Below are 20,140 nucleotides of genomic sequence, written 5' to 3' on the forward strand. Positions count from 1 at the left end.
AGTTCCCATCGATCCATTATTTTCTCGAGTCCTTTAGTAATTGCGACTCCCGTGTGTCGCCCAGGAAATGGCTCAACTTCAAGAGTCCAACTGGATACCGTAAAGTCTTCCTCCAGGTAATGAATCGTCAACGCCCTAAAACTCTGCGCCCTTCGACTTGCCCACACATCCGTGGTCACACAGAAATATAGGCAGTGAGAATGGATGAGACTTTTCAACGTAGCTCGCAGCTCAGAGGCTAGGATGCTGATGTCAGCTCGGAGCTGAGTCGTTCCAGGAAATGCTGCACTCACTCCAGGTCTTGTGTAACATATTTAAAAAGTTTGATCAGCCCTGGATCTTTCACAATAGTGAGAGGTCTCAAACTCTGGGCAATCCAACTAGCAAGTAATTTGTTCATCTGGGCTTGCTCTGCTTTGGTGACCGGGACTACCACTCGCCATTTCGTGCCAGGTGCATCTGAGTAAGCATTTTCCAGCCTTCGTTTCGCTGCGGATTCTCGGGCAGCGTCTTCCTTCCACTGGACAAGATGATCCATGTGGAATTTTTCCATGTGCGCCTTGACCGCATTAGTGGAGCCATGACTGTAATTTACACGAGCTGTGCATTTTTTGCAATAAGCAAACGCGGCTTCTTTAGATGTTAGCTTCTTTTTCAGCATGCCCTCAAACTGTGGTTTCGGAACGAGACGAATAAAAATCCACCGGGCCTTAAAGCGTTGGCGCTTCATCTTGTAGAGTACAGCAGGTCTTTCCATCTGTTCATGAGGAGTCTCGGCATGAACACGTCGAACTTGGGATCCCGGAGTGCTAGGTTGTCCTCGACCAACTGGTGTTTGCCTTGTCGCTGACGAACGGTCTCGTGACGTCACAAGTAGCCGCCAGCGACCTGTCGACGAAAATACTTGGAGTGTGGAAGGTGACAACTGCGCCGTTGACATCCTAGATGATACTTGGCTGAAAGCCGAGACGTTCATGCGTGATTATGTTTGCGGACCCCGTCTTGGTGGCTGCTCGTACATTTGAGTTGTGGGGCGCTGGGGCGTTCTAAACCCGTACGCTGAAGGCTGGACCGGTTGGCCGGGATCTTCCGCCATTGCTGTCAAGTTTCAGAATGAGCAATGCTCAGACATTTGCCAGTATGTTCATTGAGCATAATGGTAAATGTCGCCTTCCCAAATTAAGAGGGGTTGTTTGATCAAACTTGTAATTACTATTAAAATATGCACTTATTATGGGACAGGAAGAGTGGACAAAAAGGTTTAGTAAACCTCTAGACTGTCTTCAACGTCAACGTCAACGCTGAGGTTAGAAACAGTTAACGTGAGGTTAAGACCTTAACGTTGGAACCCCTAGCATCCAGTAGGTTTCAGAATACAAAGACTAGTGTAAAAGGTACATGTATCATTAGTGAACGGTGGGTTAGCCTTTTCCCTACCAACTGCAATTGATCACGGACACGATGACCGTATCGTAATATCAAATCTAAGATCTTGATCTTCAATGTGAAACGACTATCAATCTGAACTTCTCTTTTTAGTGTTGTTATAGAAAAAAACTAACGCGAAAAGAGATGTTATTATCCGAGCAGGTTGTACAGTGGAACTTTCAAGTACTGCCTACAGACAAAATTTTCCTAGGGTCCCACCCCAGTCTCCACAGCACCAACCATACCTCCATCACATGTAATGACTTGGCCTGAAATCCAACCAGAGGCCTTGGACGCGAGAAAAATGGCGAGTCCAGCCATGTCCGAGTCTTCGCCCATACGTTCGGTAGGAACTTCCTGCTTGATCTGCTCGAACGACTTACCCGTCACGTATGGAAGACCCTCGGTCATTTTAGATGGAATCAGTCCAGGAGCGATAGCGTTCACTAAGATGTGACCGCCGTTCGGGCGACGAGCAAGCTTGGCAGCTAGAACTCGAGTCAAGTGGTGCACTGCGGCCTTGGACGTGTCGTAGACGACAGTGTTGATCTTCTGCGGCATAAAACCTCCGATAGATCCAATGTTAATGACTCGGGCTCCATCTGCTGAGATTGCAGCGGCATCAAGGAGAGGCAGCAAGAACCGTGTGAGGAGGTATGTCGACGTCACATTGAGTGACAGGGTTTCGTCCCAAACTACAAAATTAAACCAAAAAGCGCAAGTGAAGCTGAGACTATAGTCCATAATACACTACGAACCATTTCCTGGAGTGTTCTCGACGTGGGTTTCCAATCCCATTGCCGAGTTGTTGATGAGGACGTCGAGGCGGGATTCGCGCTTGCAAATCTTGTCGGCGAACGCTTGGCATGCTTCCTCACCCGAGAGATCCGCTTGCAACTGTATCAAGTATTTTGTTAAAAGAACTAGGAAGGATACTCTTTTTTTAAGGCGGGTCTTCGTACCGGGATGCAATGTCCTGGTCCCTGGGCATTCAGTTCATTGGCGGTGTCTTGACACGCGTCGAAATTGCGAGACACGATGTAAACTTTGGCTCCGTTTTGCACGAATCCGTCGGCGATCATCTTGCCGATGCCGCGGCCACCGCCAGTTACGATCACCACCTTGTCCTTGACGTTGAAGAGGGAGGTCACGTTCAGAGAGCTCATAGCTGGCTGGGGGTTATAGATGGTCGTGTTGGTTGCTTAGTCAAATGAGTTGTGGCGATGTCTAACTGCTACTGCCATGTCAGACACGTACGGCTGAACCTATTTTGTTAATGCTTTTCATGATATGCACGAAGTCAATGACTAGAATCCAGTCGTACACCTGGTGCTTGAGGTGCAACAGAGCTTTTGGTGGCTGGTATTGTTGCTCTGTCTGCTGCTCTTCAGCATGGCAAACTTCATGATAATCCTTTGTCTCTCTCTTTTTTTACAAGCTTCGTCGAGTACTGTAGCTCGTTGACAGATACAGAGACTTGATCTCGATTCCTCAACATCGCACTAATGACCCTTAGGTTTCTTCCGAGTCAGAAGATGATGTCCACATAATACGTTATAAATCATGGTGTACATCACGAGTCCTGATATATATATGAGCTTCTTGGCGACTATCCAATTACAGCGACTACATATCTCCTATTGCTACGCTTGTTGATCGAAGTCTCTTGCCATTTGCCCTAGTTGAACTAGAGATTCGTCACCATCTACTTGGTCATCCTCGTCGTCTGGAACTTCCTGCATCCCTCGAGCTTTCAGCATCAGAATCCACAGTTTCTCCTCAAAGTCAATGCGATTCTCCTCTCGATCACATACGACTTTATCCAGCACCTCTCGTTCGAACGATAGCGCCCTCGTTTCCGTGAGAAATGCCTCGTTCACCTCTTGTTCGTCTTGATGCAAGTGCATCAACTCTTGCTTCCGCTTTCGAGGAACGTACGCGTCCACGCTGTCACTGAAAATGTCGGGCGGGTCTAAAAGTGCCTCACGTTGTGCAGTGGTTTTCCCCCCATACCGACGTTTCGTGTACGTCTTCGACAAGGCTGGAGCAGTTAATCTAGTAGGAGTCGGCGGCATCTTGCCTCCTCGACGCTGAGGCTTCTCCGTAAGTCCTCGTACTGCCAAGAATTTCTCCAGTACAGATACCTTAACAGGCCCAGGTACATCACCAGATGCGTCATCCGTAGACTCTACGATCCGCTTATCAATAATCTCCGGCGCCGCCATGTTAGGAAATAACAAGTAAGTCGGATTTATTTATCCTTTTTTAGGTAGTACATGTGTGGCTTTTTTTCATGAGGTCCTTCATGTGTTTGTCGCTTGGCCAGCGTAGCGGAGATTTGGAGTTCCGCTATCTGCTGGAGCTCGTCAAATAGTCCCTTTGGTGCATTTTCGAGTTGTCTTTGAACTTCTGCCATTTCTTTCGGATACATTTCGAGCCAAGGCAGTGAAAGTCCACGAGCCTCGCGCTTGCTACCTTTTTCCCTGTGACTACGGAAGAACTGGTCAAAGATGGCTTGAGCCTTATCTTGCCGACGTTGAGTTATTGTAGCGGCATCTAGCGGCACGAGTGGTGAACTTCCAATGGCACGATAGCCTTCGACCGCACTCCAGAACTTCCGATTCTGATCAAGCGCCTTCTGTATAGGTTTTCGAATGGAATCCACCCGTAACGATAAATTACTCGGTTCAACCGATACTGAGGGTCTCTCCCTGTTAACTGGAACTGCGTCGGACGCTGGCATGTACATCTGCGGGTATAGTATTGAGTAAGCTTCCCGTACGTTGGTCGAACGCGGATCTGAGGCGAATTCTTGCCAGAGTCGCTCCCTCTCAGCCTTGGACAATGGGGCCATGCCTTCGAACCCACTGAGCTCCAGTGATTCCTCCATATCAGCTTTTGGGAGTGTCATCCGTGCTCCTTGTAGTGTAAGATCGTCATGTTCCAATGCCTCAGGAACTTTGTGTCGCTTGCGGTGGATTGCTAAGCGAGAAGAGCGTGTAGTTTCCATGAGCTTAGTAGGGGAACCACTAGCTAACTTGGTAAGCGACATGGAGCTGTTGAAACGTTTGTCTGCACTGCTGAGTCCCAAGCCTTCCAATTGTAACAATGCTGAGGTATTTGTATCCTGTTCAGTTTCTCTGTCGTCAAGCCTGATGAACGGCTTTGGCGGTAAGAACTCTGGTGTCGATGTATCCGACGCGATTTCAATTGGTTCTGGGAGTATTTCTTCTCGTATGACGGGCTTCGTGACGACTCTGACTGAAATGGACGTCGTTGGGCGTTCCACAGAAGCTCCATCGAATGTATTCTGGTCAAATGCCTCGGTTTCAGCACTCATCCATACTTTTGGTTTCCCATTTGGATGTTGTTGAGCCTTCTCCGCAGCGTTGAACATTCCACTGTCACTTGTTTTAAGCCGATCCCTCTTTCCTTTTTTCGTCATTTTTAACGATTTGCCTCGAAGAGCAAAGTTTTCGGCCCTGACCTCCGCTATTGCCTCCAGGTCGTCAGCAACGTTGTTACCCAGTACGAAACGATTGCCAGTGACTTTTTCTGCTTCTCCAGTTCGAGAAAGCGGTTGTGCTACACGGTGACAGTTAACCTGTGACAACGTCGATCCTCGCTCTTGACCGAATGAGTTAAATCTATCTTCAATGCCGAATAGCGTCGGCTGAACCACAGCAAGTGGAAAAACACCAAGCGCAGTGCTATCCTCCCATTTTATACATGCACTCGCATGTGTGTCGCTTTCAAGTGGATCGGACTCACGTGTTCGCGAGAATCCGGATCCCTTGGGACGCGAGTCTGACGTTCTAGACGTGCTTATCTCCACAACTGGAGATTGTAGTTGCAAGTCAGCTTCCACTATCTCCTCCAGTTTGGGGTGATTCACAGGTGCTTTATCATGAGAACCACCACCTATAATCTCCATAGTACTCGGTATCTCCTTGCCGTCATTATACTCTTCGGTATGCTGCTGCTTCTCGTCCCAAGACTCGACTCCAACAAGTACAGAATTGCTGACTTCTTCATCGCAATTTCGACTTGTACGTACAGAACTTGCAGAATTCTGTCGATTGTGTACATTAGTCTGTATTTCAGGTAAAGATACCTCCGCAGGTATCTTTTCCTCATCTGGACAAGCTGTAACTTGATATTCTTGCGAAATATTTTGAATAGGTTCAGGTGAGCTGGAGATTGTTTCCGTGTCCGGCTGTAAGTGAAACACTGACGCAGCTCCTTGAACGTGTTGCTCGGCCTTTTGCTCTTGATCAACAGGGCTCAAATTATCTGATACTTTTGCATCGGGTACTGACGCAGCTTGTACTTCTGGAACATCTTGAAGCGGCTGCGGCAATTCAGTAGATGCTTGTCTAGTCACTCCTTGGCGCCGGCTTCCTGATCGCAGTTTTTCTCTTGTCGAGTTTTGTCGATGAGTATGAGCTAGTACTTCCTTGATACTCGGAGTAGAACTATCAACCTGCTTTATCCCTCCACGCTTCCAAATCGCCTCAGTGGCAGCCGCATTAATCTCCTCCTTCGCCTTTGCTTCATCATGGAAAATTTCATGATTTATCCTTACGTCTCCAAAGACGAAATTGCCAAAACAGGAATCACCGTGAATTACAGGCAGTAGAGGCGCTTGCGTTGAGATATTGTTCTCTTCACTGTCACTGTCACTCTCAGCTTTGCGTTGAAGCTGACGATACCGCATTGCGCGTAGTAATTCCTCCTTTTTACGGTTGCGTCGAACCTCTTTTTTCTCGATTGCAACAGATTCTGGTCGTGTTATAACGGGTATCCCATCAAAACTTACAATGTGATCAGGAGGCAGTTCGAGATCACCCGTAACAGGGTTATGCTCGGAGATTGCAGCCATAACTTCCACCTTCTTGGCGCTTAACCGTTCACGTTCTATTGCTTCAGCAGCTCGACGTTCTTCTTCAAAGAGAAGCATGGCGCTCGCTGCGTACGTTGCGGGCATATTCTCACTATCTGGATCTTCTAAATTTCTCGACGAGCCTTGTTGATACGTTTCAAAAACTCTTCTCGTATTGTGTATACTGCTTCGACGTCGTGGCGGTCCTTCGGCTAGTATAGATCCAGCAGTACTAAATAATCTGGACAATTTCCTCGCTGGTATAGTGTCTGTTTCATCAGCTACAAAAGTGTCACTTTCACTGTCACTTTCGCTCTCAACAGCATTTTCTTCCTCGTTTGGTGTCTCCATTGCGAGCATATTCTCTGCCAACCAGCAGCAACAGGATCGAAGCAAATTCAACACGAAAAGCGAGTGTAACTTACGCACAGCTTCTTTCTGAAGTGCATGGAGAGGTTCTGGAAGTGGCTTGATTTCTAGATTTCCAGATTCTGGTTTTGTAGCATGAACCTCTTCTAAAATGACTCTCATATGGAACAGACTGGCAACTCTTGCCTTCTCTTTCTCCAAGAACGCTTTCTTGTCCTCGAGTGGAAGTTCTGCTACTGAAAGAGGTAGCTTGTTGGCAAAGGGATAAACTTCTAGAAGTTCGGAACGTTCTCCACTTTTTAGAACTTTTTTAGCATGTTCTAAATTTGCAACGGCAGCTTCCGCTTCACTGTGCTTGATAATAGTCGACGCCATTCGAAGCCGCGACTGCTCCAGAGCTTTCCTCGCTACACAGATCTCTTCGACACGCCTGGTAGGTGTAAATAAAGCTTCACGATGCGTTCGTTCATTTTCGTCAATCTGGTCCTGGACTCTTTTAAGTTTTTTTTCGACTTTTCGGAGTTTCCGCTTGGTTCTTATCATCAAAGACTCAAGATCCAGAGCAAGCGCTTCTTGTTGACTGTCCATCCCATCCTCGTTCTCATTGCGTTGGCTTGAATTAAATTGCTCGAATTCCAGCTGGAAAATCTCTTTCTTAAAGAAAAGATCGGCGTCAGCGTCACCCGAGAAAATTCGCAGTATTCCAACATTTCCACTTCTATTTGTAGCCTCCTCTTGAGAATATATCGCACTCCAAGCCTTCTCAGCACGTTTAATACGTTGAAACAGCTCCCACAGCTCACCTTCTGCAGCAGTGCACTCGTCTTCAAGGCGATACGCTTGCGAAAGGATCTCGTCTATTGAGAACTCTAACGAGAAGAATAATCCAGCAAAACTCGGAATCAGTTCCTGTTCACAGGCCTCGCTATCTAGAGTCGTCGCCAATAGATATCGTGCATAAGCTTCGTATTCTCCTGCCTCTGCAGCTCTAATTTTTCTGACTCTGCCACGCTCTTCCCACTCACGGTAACGATCCTCATAAGCCACCAGAGTCTGGGATAAACCAGTATCTAGAAAGTCCTTATATGATACACACAAGCGCGTTTTAAGTGCGTTAAGAAATCCACGAGATCGAGTCACTGCGGCCGCAAAAATAGAGTCAGAAGCGAAGCGAATATGCGGTTGACGTAGCCACAATTCCTCACGAATGGCGCTATGCCACTGACTTGTTCTCACATCACCAGGATTTCTCAAACCTGCTATCCACTCTCTAGCCATAAGCGACGTCATGCAAACCAACAATCGATTATTGTTCCCACAATCTTCGCTTGTCTTCAATACATTTCGGGAATGAAAAGCGTAAATCCCGTGATTAAGTAGAAATTGAGTCTCTGGGTCCGAGGCCAACTGAACGGGGGATAACCCATGTCGATTGACGCGTTTCAGCGTAGTTGCGCCTTCACTAAGTAGCAAAGAAACAATTTCTAAACGTCTTTCAGCCTCTTCAATCTGCGCTGCTACATGGAGCGCTGTATTTCCTGACGTATCATCAACGGCATTGACCAGATGGCGAGTCTGTAAAATTGCGTTTCGAACATCCATGACACTTTCCCGCACTAAAATACCGTGGAAATGTCTTACAGCATCGCCAGATGTAGCTAATAACAAATCGTTCTTATCCAGACGCTGTGAATCGCCATACATGGAGCTCGGAAGACCGCCGAAAATCGATCCTGCATCAGAAAAACTACCATAGAACAACATTGGAAAGAAAACCGAGAGTTCGCGATAGATATCCCATGCATCCAGACGTAAATTATCTTCAAGAAACCCATCGACGCGCTCCCATTTGGCTGCTTTCCATGCGTTAAAAACGCCAAAAAGTAAATTCCGTCGTTCCTGACGAGCGCAGAGTATGCGAAGCGTAATAAATAGCTTACGCTTGCGAATAAAATGCGTCCACGCTTCAAACGTTCTCCAGAGCAGAAGGGAATCTCTTTCATCTCTCCAGATATCAAGTATGCGATGAAGCCTTGAGCGCCACGCTGGACTATTCTCAATCTTGGAGAGATTAAGTTCCCGTTTAAAACATGTATGTAATTGTACCCTCTTCCAGCCTCGTATTGATCGACTTATCAGCCATCCTTGTCTTTTTTTTCTTAAAGATTCCTTCAGTGGCCGCAGCTTCCGTTTGGCACAAGCATATCGATGCATCCGAAGTAAAATCCCTCTCTCAAGTTTCTTCTCCGCTGCACTATCCGCAATCGCTTCTCGCCACTCCAGTAGCACCTTAAGCCGTAAAACACGCGAATAATGGTCAAACGCAAGCGCTAAAACTTGTCTTTCTCGAATAGTACGACGTGCAAACGCATGAAGTCGAAGAAAGTACCGGCGAAGTCGAGCACCGGGCGCTTTGGCGGCTGCTTTAACGCATCGAACTTGACGTTCCTGGTAGTTGTGTAACCAGATATCCCAGTGAGGATTCGACTGCGTAAACTGCGGTAATGGCAGTCCTAGTCGCTTACAACGATTAAAACTCGCCCATCGAGCCCAGATCTCGAATACAGACAGCAAAATCTCTGCAGGCCAGCGTTGACGAGTTCCGAACGCCATTCGTACAGCACGTTTTAAACAGAGTTGAGCATTAAGACCCACCCGTTTGTTACCTTCGTGCACACGCTTCCACAGTCGAAATACATGCTGCACAATCTTCTTTCGCACTTCTTCTCGTGCTGCTACGTGCTGAGCACGCAGTTGATGCACTCGACTGCGGTTTTCCGATCCAGACTCGACGTCACCAAAGGCAGCACTCAGAAAGGCATTGAGAAACGCTGCCTTACTGGTAGGTGCAATGCTCTTCTTTTTAGCCGCTTCTTCGGCTTTTGTTGCGAGTCTTTTGGCTCGTTCGTCTTCCCAATCGGAAGTAAAAACGAGATTAAGTACCATACGAGGCAGTTCCGTTTGAGTTGCAGCTTGTCGGAAGAGATGGAGCTCCATTTCTCGGAGTTGTAGGGCTTCGATCACGTCCAAATGCCACACGGTAAAATATTTCCGAAGTAATGAACGTTGAGCTCGATAACCTACGCGATACGTCATGACCCAGATCTCAAAAATTGCGCGTCGATGACGCGTTCTCCTCTGTCGCCAGGGAATATATTTCCGTCGACGTAGATACATTCTCCAGGTGGCTTGGAGCTTTACAGCGGCGTAATTTTGTCTGGAAATCCTACGATGTCGTAGTAAATACTGCTCTACTTCTGCGTCATCAATTGCGTCCTCGTCGTCTTCGTTATCTACTTGAGAAGGCCGAAGTATTTGCAGCGATGTCGAGGTGGTAAGTTTTCTTTCACCTTGCGAAGTAAAATACGTCGGAAGATTCGCCACACTCTTCACAGCCTGTAAATTACTTCGCGCAGGGCCTAATGGAGCTAAATGTAAGTTTTCTTTCACAACACGTCGTCGTCTAGCTCGAGTTTTAACTCGGATCGGAGGAGTTACGGGATCTGTAAGTTGTTCCAGATACTCCAGCTTTGACGTAAAAGCATTCAGTTGTCGATGTAACATAACACCCATAGCTTCCCGGTCTTCCTCGTCTTTAACAGCTGCAGCTTCCTTGGTTAGTATTGGCTTCGTAACTTTCTTACGACTCGAATGTTCTTGATTGGATTGCTGCATTGCAGCTGCAAACACTGGCTGAACTTCTTCGTGAGGACCTAAAGTCGCTGGAATATACCATTCCTTCAATGTTCTCATTCGATCTCGACTCCTTTTTTGAGATCGACGTTCAATCCTCTTTAACTCTTTGGGATCGGTCAACCACGACTCCATTTCCTTCCGACGTGCCTGTCGCTCCGCCTCTCGCTGTGCTTTACGTCGAACATCTGCTGAGAACAGATCCTGTCGATCTGCTTTCTCCTTCTCTCGCTTGGCTTTCTCGGATTTTTTGTGCTTGGCAGCTTTGCGCTCCTGGAACTTCCGTTCATAGCTCGATAGGTAGTCGGACCGAGTAGAGGCGCTATCGATTGAGACTCGACTCGTAGACAAGGAGAAGGAGAAGGAACCTCGACCCGTAGTGCTGCCATCGTCTAAGCGACTAGAAGCGAGGCTGCCTTCCGAGTATTCGCTGCGAACCGTGTCCATTATTGTTTGCCGGTTTTACTCTGCGCCCCTCTACTCGTGATCAATTTATATGATAAACGAAATACTTTGCGGCTTTATCGAGAGATTGTATACAGTTTTTTTTTTTTTTTTTTACTATTACGCGACGTTGGCGGCGTTCTTAGCGACCTCCTTGGCAGCTTTCTTGGCAGCCTCCTTGGCTTTCCACATGCCCAAATATATGAGATAGTACTCGTGATTGGGTTTTTGGTATGCCTTGCCTTTCAATCCGTTCAGCTTTAACAGATTCCAGACCTCCTTTGGTTTCTTGTTGCGGTACAGATAGTAGTCGAGCGTCTTCATATTCAGATACTTGGTGATTTTGTCAACGACTGGAATCTTAATCCTCTCTTCTTCGTCGTCGAGGTTTTTCGCTGCGTTCTCGACTCTCAGTAGTCGGTGTGGGCTACTATTGATCTGGTCCTCTAGCGAGCGAATCGATGCCTTGGAATGTGTTTGGAGTGAGGAGACTTCGGTAATTGCAGCGAAAGCTGCTGCAGCTACAAACACGATGATATACAGACGCATACTTGTGTTTATCTGTTGGGCAGAGGGCAAAACTTAAACTGAATGCCCAGACTCAACCTGCCAGGCTGGGGTCCAGATCACTGATCTGAGGATCAGGACTGTATCGATCAAACTGATGGGTCAGCTTAGACGTTTATGGTATGTTCGGTATTCCGTAATATTTCGTTAATCGCATCACTTATTCTTTATAAGCGGCTGTGTCATGCTGTGCTTGTATTCCAAAAAGAGGAGTACAGTATTTGAGTCGAACTTCGAGGCACCGGGGTATTATATTCGAGACCAGCATCTGCCGGGGAAGTCAACCATCACACAAGCTTGCATTCCCACATAAAGCGTCTCTTACGGTATAGTATACGGTCCACCAGTAAGTAGACAATCCACCTGATCCATTTCATTACCGGACTCATTGTTATGCAGTATGTAATATTTCATGTACTTAAGTGTACATTTATCGCCACACTGCTTTAGTAGTGAGCTGTTGCGCTACTACAGTCCAACTACATGTATACGTAGAGAACTTTAGCAATACAAGATACCGATATTTTAACCCTCTAACGCTTCTGTCAGTAAGCACTGTAATGCTACTGTGTGAAGAATACACTGTATACATTGAAGATGTCGATCCGTATATTCCAAGCACTTAGGTAAAGTATCCAAGCTACTTTGTATAGTAAGATTGGCAGCACGAACTTCAATTTGAAGCAGATGGTGATCTGTACATGTATTTGTACAGATCACCATTTCTAAAACTAAAATACCTCCAAGAATTACAGATGCCCGATAACGTGCAGTAAGTCCTAAATCTCCAATACATTTTCAATATATTCATAACATAAAACATTGGAATGCCCGGCGGAACGAATATTCTTGATGTTCGGAAATTCTTACATGCACACTGTAAGAAATATTCCGATACGTGTACATTGTACAGTATCCGAACACTTAGGAAGTAGTTTTTTTCTGCTCAGCTTGCGTTTGGAATACCAACAGGGTCTGTTTGCCTTGTAAGCTGTCTCAGAGATGCTATCTAACACTAATTTGACGCTTTACTACTCAATCTATACACAACCAAGAAAAGGAAGTGTTCACTAAAGTTTTTTTTAATGGGTTAGAATCTTAATACTAACACATGGAGTAAAAACCATCAGGCCTTACGACGAACATGACACGCAAAGTGGGGCGGTAGAAGGATCTTGCGGTCGAGCATAGTCAAGATCGCTGTCGTTGCTCGGTTCTTCGAACGGGTTCGTGATAAGCTCAAAAATATGCTGCACTCCATCATAGTCGCCTTCATGTGCCAAGTCGATGGCTTTCTGAGCCACGTGGTTGCGCAGTACAAACAACGGATTCACCTCGAGCATCCGGCGTCGGCGCTCCGCATCATTTTCTGCATCCCCTTCCTTGATGCGTGAAATATACACATCAATCCAGTCCTCCCACGTAGCACAGATACTATCCATGCGCTCTTCGTCTGTAGTCGAGTCAAGCAGCTTCTTCGCTTCACGATTGGTCCTCATTTGATCAACCAGAGCAGGCGTGATACCATACTGACGAGCGCGTGCTGGGTTCTCCTTCAGCAGCATCACTATCATATCGTACTGAGAATCAGTGACTCCTCCTGATTCCAGCTCCAGCTTGCGTTTTTGTTGAGCCAAAGTCTCGGAAACACCAGTAAGTTTATTCAGCACTAATTGACGGGAATCTCCAGTGTCAAAGGCGTCAAGTTCCGACAAGTACCGGAAGGTGCAAGTAAAGTCCGCTCCTGTGAACATGAGTACATCGAAGAGTGTATCCACGAGCATCTTGTCGTCCTTCTGTTCGTCTGATAAGCCAAGTTTCTCACGCATCAAGCGCATGTACTCTTCTTCGTAGACTGTATCAAACATCTCGAGAGCTGGTTGTAGACCCGTACGCTCTGTTACTAGTCCCAATTGATCAGCTAGAACTCCACAATTCCACTTGCAAATCTCCGGTTGCGCTTCGTATCTGTAGCGGCCTCTGTCGTCCGACGTGTTGCAAATATGTTTGGGATCAAAGTGCTCCATAAACCCAAACGGACCGTAGTCCAGTGTATCTCCTACAATGCTCATATTGTCCGTGTTGAGCACACCGTGACAGAAGCCAATTGTCTGCCATTTAGCCACCAATTTCGCCGTACGACACACGACTTCTTCAAAGAATTTCTCGTACTTCCTCTCCCCACTAATCTCTGGGAAATACTGCCGAATAGTAAAGTTCAGCATCGCTCTCATCATCTCCTGTTTGTTCTCCAAATGTGCACTAGGTCCCGCCAGTCCCGTGAATTTATCTTCATCCTTAAAAATCTCAAAACTGCCGAATCTCAAGAAACTCTTAGCAATTCTGGTCACCACAGCTGTGGGCTCCATCTTGGCGTTGCCATTGTAGAAAATATCTCGCAGCACCTGCGTCTCTCTGGATATGACGACACTGGCTGCTCGAGTGGTGGGTACACTCAGTGCGTGCATGTTCTCACTGCATAGGAACTCTCTTAACGTGGATCGTAATACTTTACGCCCATCGGCTGTTCTAGAGTATGGAGTGAGGCCGGAGCCTTTGAGTTGCAGCTCCCACCTCTCGTCTCCAGTCACCACTTCACCCAAATAGAGGGCGGCTCCGTCTCCTAATTGGCCCGAGAAGAAGCCGAATTGGTGGCCGCAGTAGCATTGAGCGGCCGTCTCGGAGCCGGACAGCAGCTTGTTGCCAGCTAGGAATGGCACTAAGGTCTCAATTGGCTGTGAATTGTCGTCTCCAGTGTTAATCTGTTGGTCTTCACCCTTAATATCACTCTCTTTTAGCTCGATACCGACTAAAAGCAGCGAATTAGGAGACGTGATGACGAGTTCTGGGTTGGTGATGGGTGTGGGTTCTACTCGAGAGAAACACGCGCCAGACACGGCGCTACGCACGAAGTTCTTGGGTTCCGTGTCAATAGGCAACTCCCGCAGCACGGCATTATCGAATCTTCCGCTAGGGAGGCGCCTCCAGCTACTGAAGGAGCGAGAGAGACCGCTGCGACCGCTTCTGGCCATGCGAGTCATCATGGGGAGAAAACAACAATGCTGGTGCGTGTATCGGTTTTGAAAGGGTGTTGTCGAATTTTTGCATTAGAGTTTCGAAATGTGAAATTTAGTTTTGCAACAGTATTTCTTATCCTCTGTACATACTTTGCTTGTTTTTTTTTTTTTTGTGCAGAGGAGAACCTTCTTAGAAAGCAACAAACGGTAGGCATACCTTTTGGTATTGCCAATTGTAAAGGGCAAATATCTTGTGGCAGTTTTGATTTTGGACTCTCTGTAAATTCTTGCAACAAGGTTATTGTTTGATGCTGTTTCTGTCTATAATCGGTGGTCAGCAGGTCGACGACAACAACAAGAACGACAGCAACGCTTTAGAAATTAGGACCGAGAAATCTTTTTATATAAAACATAATTACTTCACGAGATCATAAAAAAATACTGTCAGTGAAGGAAGCTGTTCGCTCATGAAAGTGCAGGCACCAAAAACCAACCAGCATCTCCCAGCGCTAACGGCAGTGATTAAAAAAAAATAACAACACAGGATTACCAAGGCCGAGAGCGACATGCACTTCGTTATGACGCGACTTGGCTTTCACTATACTACAATTAAGGAGAACCACGGGAGGTCGTTCTCCTTGTATAAGTTCAACAAAAAGTCTATTGATCTACTTCATGATATTATAGGAAGACTTGGAGAAACGTTTCCTGCGACGGCTCCACCACCGAGGAGGACCCTGGCGCCGATCGACCTTTTCGCCACAAGGAGCCCAGATGACTTTGAGATGGATGTGGACAGTGCTTTCGGTGTGGACGACCCTTATCCGGCTCCTGATGACTCGGAAGTAGAGGACACTTTGCCTGATGTTTCGCCAACTCGGCGCCTGACTATGAGGGATCTCCTCAACTAGTTTACTGACCATGAGGGCTTGTGAAGCATCTCCAGACTTCCGTCGACAAAGCTATCAAATTGCTTTACCAACCAGTCTCACTAACAGCACTTAACGGGCAGATGGGTATTTCTTCTGTGAAAAATCATCTACCTCTTGAGCAGTTGTTGTACCAGTCTCCTGCTCTTTAGTTTCACATTGGCGTTGTGACCACTCGGCGATATCGTCTGCACTCTTGCGCTTCATACCAATACTCGTCACACTGACAGCACTGGCTGCAGGTGGGGCGACACCACTTTTCACTGCTTTAACCTGGCAACAGCTCGCAAAAAGCAAATTTGATGCAAGACAACAACATCGTCCTCTTGCTTGCTGCGTCGCGACCACTAAGAAGGAAAAGTGTATTCGTCTCGTACAGCCCACCGCATTCCTCTCCACAGTTTAACCTTGCGGCGCTCCTACTAACGAGCAGCTCGCTCGCATACGCTACCTCAGCTCTTTGTCCATTCTGCTCTAGTCGACCTTGATGGACGCGTAGATCTTGCGCGTGAACCACAGCGAGGCACCGACGCCCACTGCGCCCGTCAGCAGCGCCAGCGCGCCCGAGATGACCGCCATGTAGCCGAAGTAGAGCATAGCGCCGATGAAGTTCGCCACGTCCAGACGCGTCCAGTAGTAGTACGTCGAGTACTGACAGTAACTTACTGTTGTACATCATGGATGGGACATTATCGGCTGGCAGCAGTTGAAGCTGCTGCCAGCCGATAATGTCCCATCCCTGGCCAACGGTTACCATCCGCTATATGCTCGAGTCATCTTGGACGCAGTTCAAGATCGCGCATCTCTGAGCCATGGCATCGACTGCTGCTGAGTGGCCGCTGCTCTCGGCTGCAGTTCTGGTGACGCGCGAGTGTTTTCCGGCTGCTGGCGGCGCGCTGCCCCACGTAACTCGTCGTATTAGCGACTTTCTGGACACTTTGGGTCGAGACGGAGTCTTCGCTGCCTCCATGCAGCGTGGCGACAGCGAGCGGGAGCTGAGCTATCTGTACCAGCGAGATCCGACGCCATTGAGTCAAAATATGGTGCGTCATGCAGCTGCAATGGGTCACGTGCACGTGTTGAAGTGGATCAAGGAGCACGAGGACCAGAGCATTAAGAACATGTGGAAGGGCTACAACTTTTGTCCGATGGATGAAGCAGCCAAGAGCGGCCATCTCAATGTTGTCAAATGGCTACATGACAATGTGAGCAGCTGTTATGCTGGACGCGCCATGAGCTGGGCGGCGAATAACGGCCACTTGGAAGTTGTGAAATGGCTACACTTGAATCGAGACGACTTGTGCGTCAACTACGCCATGGACTTTGCCGCTGTCAATGGGCATTTGGACGTTGTGAAATGGCTACATGGTAATCGACGCGAAGGCTGCACGACGTGGGCTATGGATGGCGCAGCTACCAACGGATATTTGGAGGTTGTGAGATGGCTACACTTCAATCGAAGTGAGAGCAGCACCAAGGCTGCGATCGACGGCGCTGCAGCTCATGGCCATCTTGATGTGGTACAATTCGTGCTTCAGATAATCCGACGTCAAGATGAGATGCAGTGGATTGGCTGGGCGTTCACTGCCGCTACTGCTCACGGCCATGTTGATGTTGCCAAGTGGGTGAAGACAACGTACCCTGATGCTTCGAGTGACAGTGCGATCACTCTGGCACTCGCTTCTGCTAGTGACAATGGACACGAAAACATGATGCAATGGCTTCGTTCACAGCAAATTGAACGCCGATGACACGACACGACACTAAGGATCATGATGAATATCGACAGTAAAATGTAGCCATCTTGGATGAAGACGCAAGATTTTTCTCCTTGACTCTGCGTTCCCTCCAGGCCCTCTATTCTCTACATCAATGGTATCTCGAAAGTATTTACATGCTGCGATTACAAGTCAATTGCTGTACTTGAAGCAGAACCGCCAGCTTCACGCAGCCTGTTTTCATTTGTGGTTCGTAAACAGGAAATTAGACAATTCTCACAACGTCGATTCGAGTAAGCGTTGCTTCATTTTTGAGAGAAACATGAAGAAGAAGAATTGAACTCTGGTCTTAGTTTTAGGAGCGTGCAGCATAGATCCGAATAACGGCATAGTTCCACACAAGGGAGGGTCTGAAACAGCAAAGATTACCGCACTCATCACAACAAGTGGAAATGGATACAATAGAATAAAAATGTTGTTTACGAACCAAACTACAATTTGCCGATTTGCGGTGGCTATGGCTTCGTCAGAACGCCATTTCCCATTTGATCAAGCCGGCGCAAGTCTCCAATCTCCTGTCGAGAATGATAAACCCGATCTCGGCGATTTTCGTGCTGCTTGTTACGTCTTTCATTGTCGGCTTGCCGCTGTATATGCTGACGGGACCGTTCGACCACCGCAATGCGTCATGAATGTACCAGTTGATGGCGTTTATACCTAATCATGGCGTAACGAAGATAAGGAATCGTTGGAACAAGGTGAATAACATCCACAATCTTACCATCATTGCAACACTTGAGGTGCAAATTGTCTATTTATCTATACCAGTCTCACCGTGTTCTCAGAGCTCGAACTTACTCGACACCGTCCGTCTGTCGGAATCGCTTGAGAATGCCCATGAAGAAGGCCTTGCGGTTGTTCACCTTGTCATTGACACAGCGGTTGTACTCCTCCAGCGCTTTCTTCGCCGTCTCGTAGTCGAACCACGACAAGAAGTCGATCATGCGGTCGTCCACGTCCTCCTGCTTGAGTTTGTACTCCGGACCGTCAATGTGTTTCTGGATCAAAGCCTTGGTCTTCTCCACCTGCACATTGCTCTGCTTCTTCCGCAACAAATCAATCTTGTTACGTCTGTTCTCCGACTTGTTGCCGCCACCGCTGGCCGTCAACTCGACGTTAATACGGCGTCCCTGGAGCAGCGTGTGGTGACGAGAGAGTGCGGCTCCCAGAGCCTTACTGTCCTTCACCTCAATAAAAGCCGTACCCTTGAACCTTTTGGTCGCTTTGTCCGTCAACATGCGCAGTTTAATCTCACCAGCCTCGGCGAAATGGCTACGGATCATGTCCTCTGTGGCTCTATAAGGCAGTTGACCCACGAACAGCGTGAGATGGATACTTTTGCGGTTGTTGCCATCTTCAGTCGGTGCCTCGCTCTTCTTCTGTTTCTTTTGTGCAGGCTTCTTGTCTTCTACGCCGTCGGCCTGGCGCTTGGCCTGGCGCTTGAGTAGACGGCGCTGCTGAGCGTTCAATTTCTGGTCGTCATTGGCAAGTGTATCCACTTTAGTGAAAGCGGATGTAGCCACTTTGGTATCGGGTTCATCTCCAGGCGCAACCTCTTCCGTTTTCTGCTTGGCTAGTCGCGCCAGATGCCTCCGCTCCTTGGCGTTCAGGTGCTCACCACCTCCAATGGCTTGAGTTGTAATCTCAGATTCTTCAGACTCGGTATGCTCCTGTTTCATCACCTGCTTGATGGGTACATCTGCCTTGATGTTTAATACTTCTTCCTGTTGACGCTGCTGCTCGCGCAGGAGCTTGCGGCGTTGCTTGGCGTTGAGCGTCGTTGCAGTCTCGTCCATCGTCTTGGTTATTGAGCTGCTGGTTGGAAGAGCTGGGAAGGATTGATTGGCTGACGAAGATAGAAACGTTTCTAATGTGATGAAAATGGCTGCATTAAACATGGCTTCACCATTGGAAGCGAGTTGCAGTATACGTTGGATCTAGCTGCGTCTCGGCTAGTAGTCTGTCCAGCAACTCTGGTTTAATGCATAAATCCTCTTCAGCATCACTCCAAGCGTCCACTTCAAGTTGTTTGGCGTGGACGCCTCCCGCGATGAAGATACTGTCCACTCCGATATTTTTCGCGCCTTGGACGTCATGATGCAGTGAGTCGCCAATGTGCACGACCTTCGACTTGTCGGTCACATTTGCCAGTCTCAAACACACTTCAAAGTGCTCTTTCGTCGGTTTGCCGAAGTAAACCACCTCACCGCCCATTTGTTCGTACAGCTTAGCGATACCGCCGCCCATGTACACGAAGCGATCGTTCTCCACGACTCCCACAGCGTCCGAATTCGGACACAACAACGGGAGTTTACGCTCCAACCCTCCTCTTAGGAACTCGTTGATAGCGTCATTGGGTGTGTTAGTATGGCGGTAGTCTGTAGCCATAGCGTCATCCACTTTGTCGCTGTAACAGACTTGCTGGACGCCCTCCACCATGAGGAACTGAGCTTTTTCTAGACCCACAATCTCCACGTCCAAGCCATTTAGAATCGACTCCAGGTTTGTTTTCGAGACCATTTTGTCCAAATCGTGAGCCATGACTGAGCAGCGCGTGTGTGTACTAAGTCGCTCTCTAATGTACTCGTGACACACGTCTCCGCCAGTGACGCCCAGGAAATCAGTGGAGAACCCCATCGCACCAAGCTTGGTGAGTAGTCCGGAGGATCGATTGGCTGTGTTAGATACAAGCACCACTCGCTTTCCTGCTTCGATCATACGGTTGAAGCAGTCGACAGCTCCGATCATCGGTTGTGTGCCATTGTGGAGCACGCCGTACTGGTCCACGAGCACCACGTCGTACTTGGCGAGAGCTTGGGACAAACCTTTGACTATCTGCAGTATAATAGCACGAAAATAAGTTATGCTCTTCACCAGAGATGCTCATACACGACGATATCTACCTTTGTCATCTTTGCGCGACGATTGCAATTCAGACCACACGTTTTACACTTGAATTAGCTTAGCAGATGTGGCTCACGGTACTTGTGGATCATGGAAAATGGATCACTCAAAACTACAGGTCCTCAAATA

At 47.8% G+C, this 20,140-nt stretch overlaps 10 protein-coding genes across 10 annotated transcripts; 1 reads left to right on the forward strand and 9 right to left on the reverse strand.

Annotated features, from left to right (window-relative positions):
- Window positions 1-289: 289 nt before the first annotated feature.
- Window positions 290-940, reverse strand: PPTG_15984 (hypothetical protein; the record flags this gene model as incomplete). The annotated part of the gene is made up of 1 exon (XM_008912771.1): window positions 290-940. One exon carries the CDS (start codon window positions 938-940, stop codon window positions 290-292), a length of 651 nt encoding a protein of 216 aa, XP_008911019.1.
- Window positions 941-1,504: 564 nt separating this feature from the next.
- PPTG_15985 (hypothetical protein) lies at window positions 1,505-2,646 on the reverse strand. The gene is made up of 3 exons (XM_008912772.1): window positions 2,391-2,646; window positions 2,187-2,325; window positions 1,505-2,123 (listed from the first exon to the last, which is right to left on the reverse strand). The coding sequence occupies exons 1-3, from the start codon at window positions 2,592-2,594 to the stop codon at window positions 1,636-1,638; spliced, it is 831 nt and encodes a 276-aa protein (XP_008911020.1). The 5' UTR covers window positions 2,595-2,646; the 3' UTR covers window positions 1,505-1,635.
- A 425-nt stretch (window positions 2,647-3,071) lies between these two features.
- On the reverse strand, window positions 3,072-3,653 carry PPTG_15986 (hypothetical protein; the record flags this gene model as incomplete). The annotated part of the gene is made up of 1 exon (XM_008912773.1): window positions 3,072-3,653. One exon carries the CDS (start codon window positions 3,651-3,653, stop codon window positions 3,072-3,074), a length of 582 nt encoding a protein of 193 aa, XP_008911021.1.
- Window positions 3,654-3,679: 26 nt separating this feature from the next.
- PPTG_15987 (hypothetical protein) lies at window positions 3,680-10,819 on the reverse strand (the record flags this gene model as incomplete). The annotated part of the gene is made up of 1 exon (XM_008912774.1): window positions 3,680-10,819. The coding sequence occupies one exon, from the start codon at window positions 10,817-10,819 to the stop codon at window positions 3,680-3,682; it is 7,140 nt and encodes a 2,379-aa protein (XP_008911022.1).
- Window positions 10,820-10,936: 117 nt separating this feature from the next.
- PPTG_15988 (hypothetical protein) lies at window positions 10,937-11,365 on the reverse strand (the record flags this gene model as incomplete). The annotated part of the gene is made up of 1 exon (XM_008912775.1): window positions 10,937-11,365. The coding sequence occupies one exon, from the start codon at window positions 11,363-11,365 to the stop codon at window positions 10,937-10,939; it is 429 nt and encodes a 142-aa protein (XP_008911023.1).
- Window positions 11,366-12,442: 1,077 nt separating this feature from the next.
- Window positions 12,443-14,506, reverse strand: PPTG_15989 (hypothetical protein). Its single transcript, XM_008912776.1, has one exon. The coding sequence runs from the start codon at window positions 14,425-14,427 to the stop codon at window positions 12,517-12,519; it is 1,911 nt and encodes a 636-aa protein (XP_008911024.1). The 5' UTR covers window positions 14,428-14,506; the 3' UTR covers window positions 12,443-12,516.
- Window positions 14,507-15,401: 895 nt separating this feature from the next.
- On the reverse strand, window positions 15,402-15,926 carry PPTG_15990 (hypothetical protein; the record flags this gene model as incomplete). Its single annotated transcript, XM_008912777.1, has 2 exons — window positions 15,402-15,602; window positions 15,813-15,926. The coding sequence occupies 2 exons, from the start codon at window positions 15,924-15,926 to the stop codon at window positions 15,402-15,404; spliced, it is 315 nt and encodes a 104-aa protein (XP_008911025.1).
- A 103-nt stretch (window positions 15,927-16,029) lies between these two features.
- Window positions 16,030-17,287, forward strand: PPTG_15991 (hypothetical protein). Its single transcript, XM_008912778.1, has one exon. It carries the CDS (start codon window positions 16,142-16,144, stop codon window positions 17,078-17,080), a length of 939 nt encoding a protein of 312 aa, XP_008911026.1. The 5' UTR covers window positions 16,030-16,141; the 3' UTR covers window positions 17,081-17,287.
- Window positions 17,288-17,493: 206 nt separating this feature from the next.
- Window positions 17,494-18,993, reverse strand: PPTG_15992 (hypothetical protein). Its single transcript, XM_008912779.1, has 2 exons — window positions 17,829-18,993; window positions 17,494-17,764 (listed from the first exon to the last, which is right to left on the reverse strand). The coding sequence occupies exon 1, from the start codon at window positions 18,901-18,903 to the stop codon at window positions 17,902-17,904; it is 1,002 nt and encodes a 333-aa protein (XP_008911027.1). The 5' UTR covers window positions 18,904-18,993; the 3' UTR covers window positions 17,494-17,764; window positions 17,829-17,901.
- PPTG_15993 (TIGR01459 family HAD hydrolase) lies at window positions 18,923-20,091 on the reverse strand. Its single transcript, XM_008912780.1, has 2 exons — window positions 20,011-20,091; window positions 18,923-19,942 (listed from the first exon to the last, which is right to left on the reverse strand). The coding sequence occupies exons 1-2, from the start codon at window positions 20,017-20,019 to the stop codon at window positions 19,010-19,012; spliced, it is 942 nt and encodes a 313-aa protein (XP_008911028.1). The 5' UTR covers window positions 20,020-20,091; the 3' UTR covers window positions 18,923-19,009.
- Between the last annotated feature and the right edge of the window lie 49 nt (window positions 20,092-20,140).

The sequence above is a fragment of the Phytophthora parasitica genome, assembly GCF_000247585.1.
Source record: "Phytophthora parasitica INRA-310 unplaced genomic scaffold supercont2.49, whole genome shotgun sequence".
Taxonomy (NCBI): domain Eukaryota; phylum Oomycota; class Peronosporomycetes; order Peronosporales; family Peronosporaceae; genus Phytophthora; species Phytophthora nicotianae.

What these genes read in the sequence shown, in the direction of transcription:
- PPTG_15985 (XM_008912772.1), bottom strand. Translation starts at nt 2,594, where the DNA reads ATGAGCTCTCTGAACGTGACCTCCCTCTTCAACGTCAAGGACAAGGTG. An exon ending in GACCAGGACATTGCATCCCG is followed by an intron (nt 2,326 to 2,390) that starts GTACGAAGACCC and finishes TACTTGATACAG; the next exon opens with TTGCAAGCGGATCTCTCGGG. An exon ending in CGAGAACACTCCAGGAAATG is followed by an intron (nt 2,124 to 2,186) that starts GTTCGTAGTGTA and finishes TTAATTTTGTAG; the next exon opens with TTTGGGACGAAACCCTGTCA.
- PPTG_15989 (XM_008912776.1), bottom strand. Translation starts at nt 14,427, where the DNA reads ATGATGACTCGCATGGCCAGAAGCGGTCGCAGCGGTCTCTCTCGCTCC.
- PPTG_15991 (XM_008912778.1), top strand. Translation starts at nt 16,142, where the DNA reads ATGGCATCGACTGCTGCTGAGTGGCCGCTGCTCTCGGCTGCAGTTCTG.
- PPTG_15992 (XM_008912779.1), bottom strand. Translation starts at nt 18,903, where the DNA reads ATGGACGAGACTGCAACGACGCTCAACGCCAAGCAACGCCGCAAGCTC.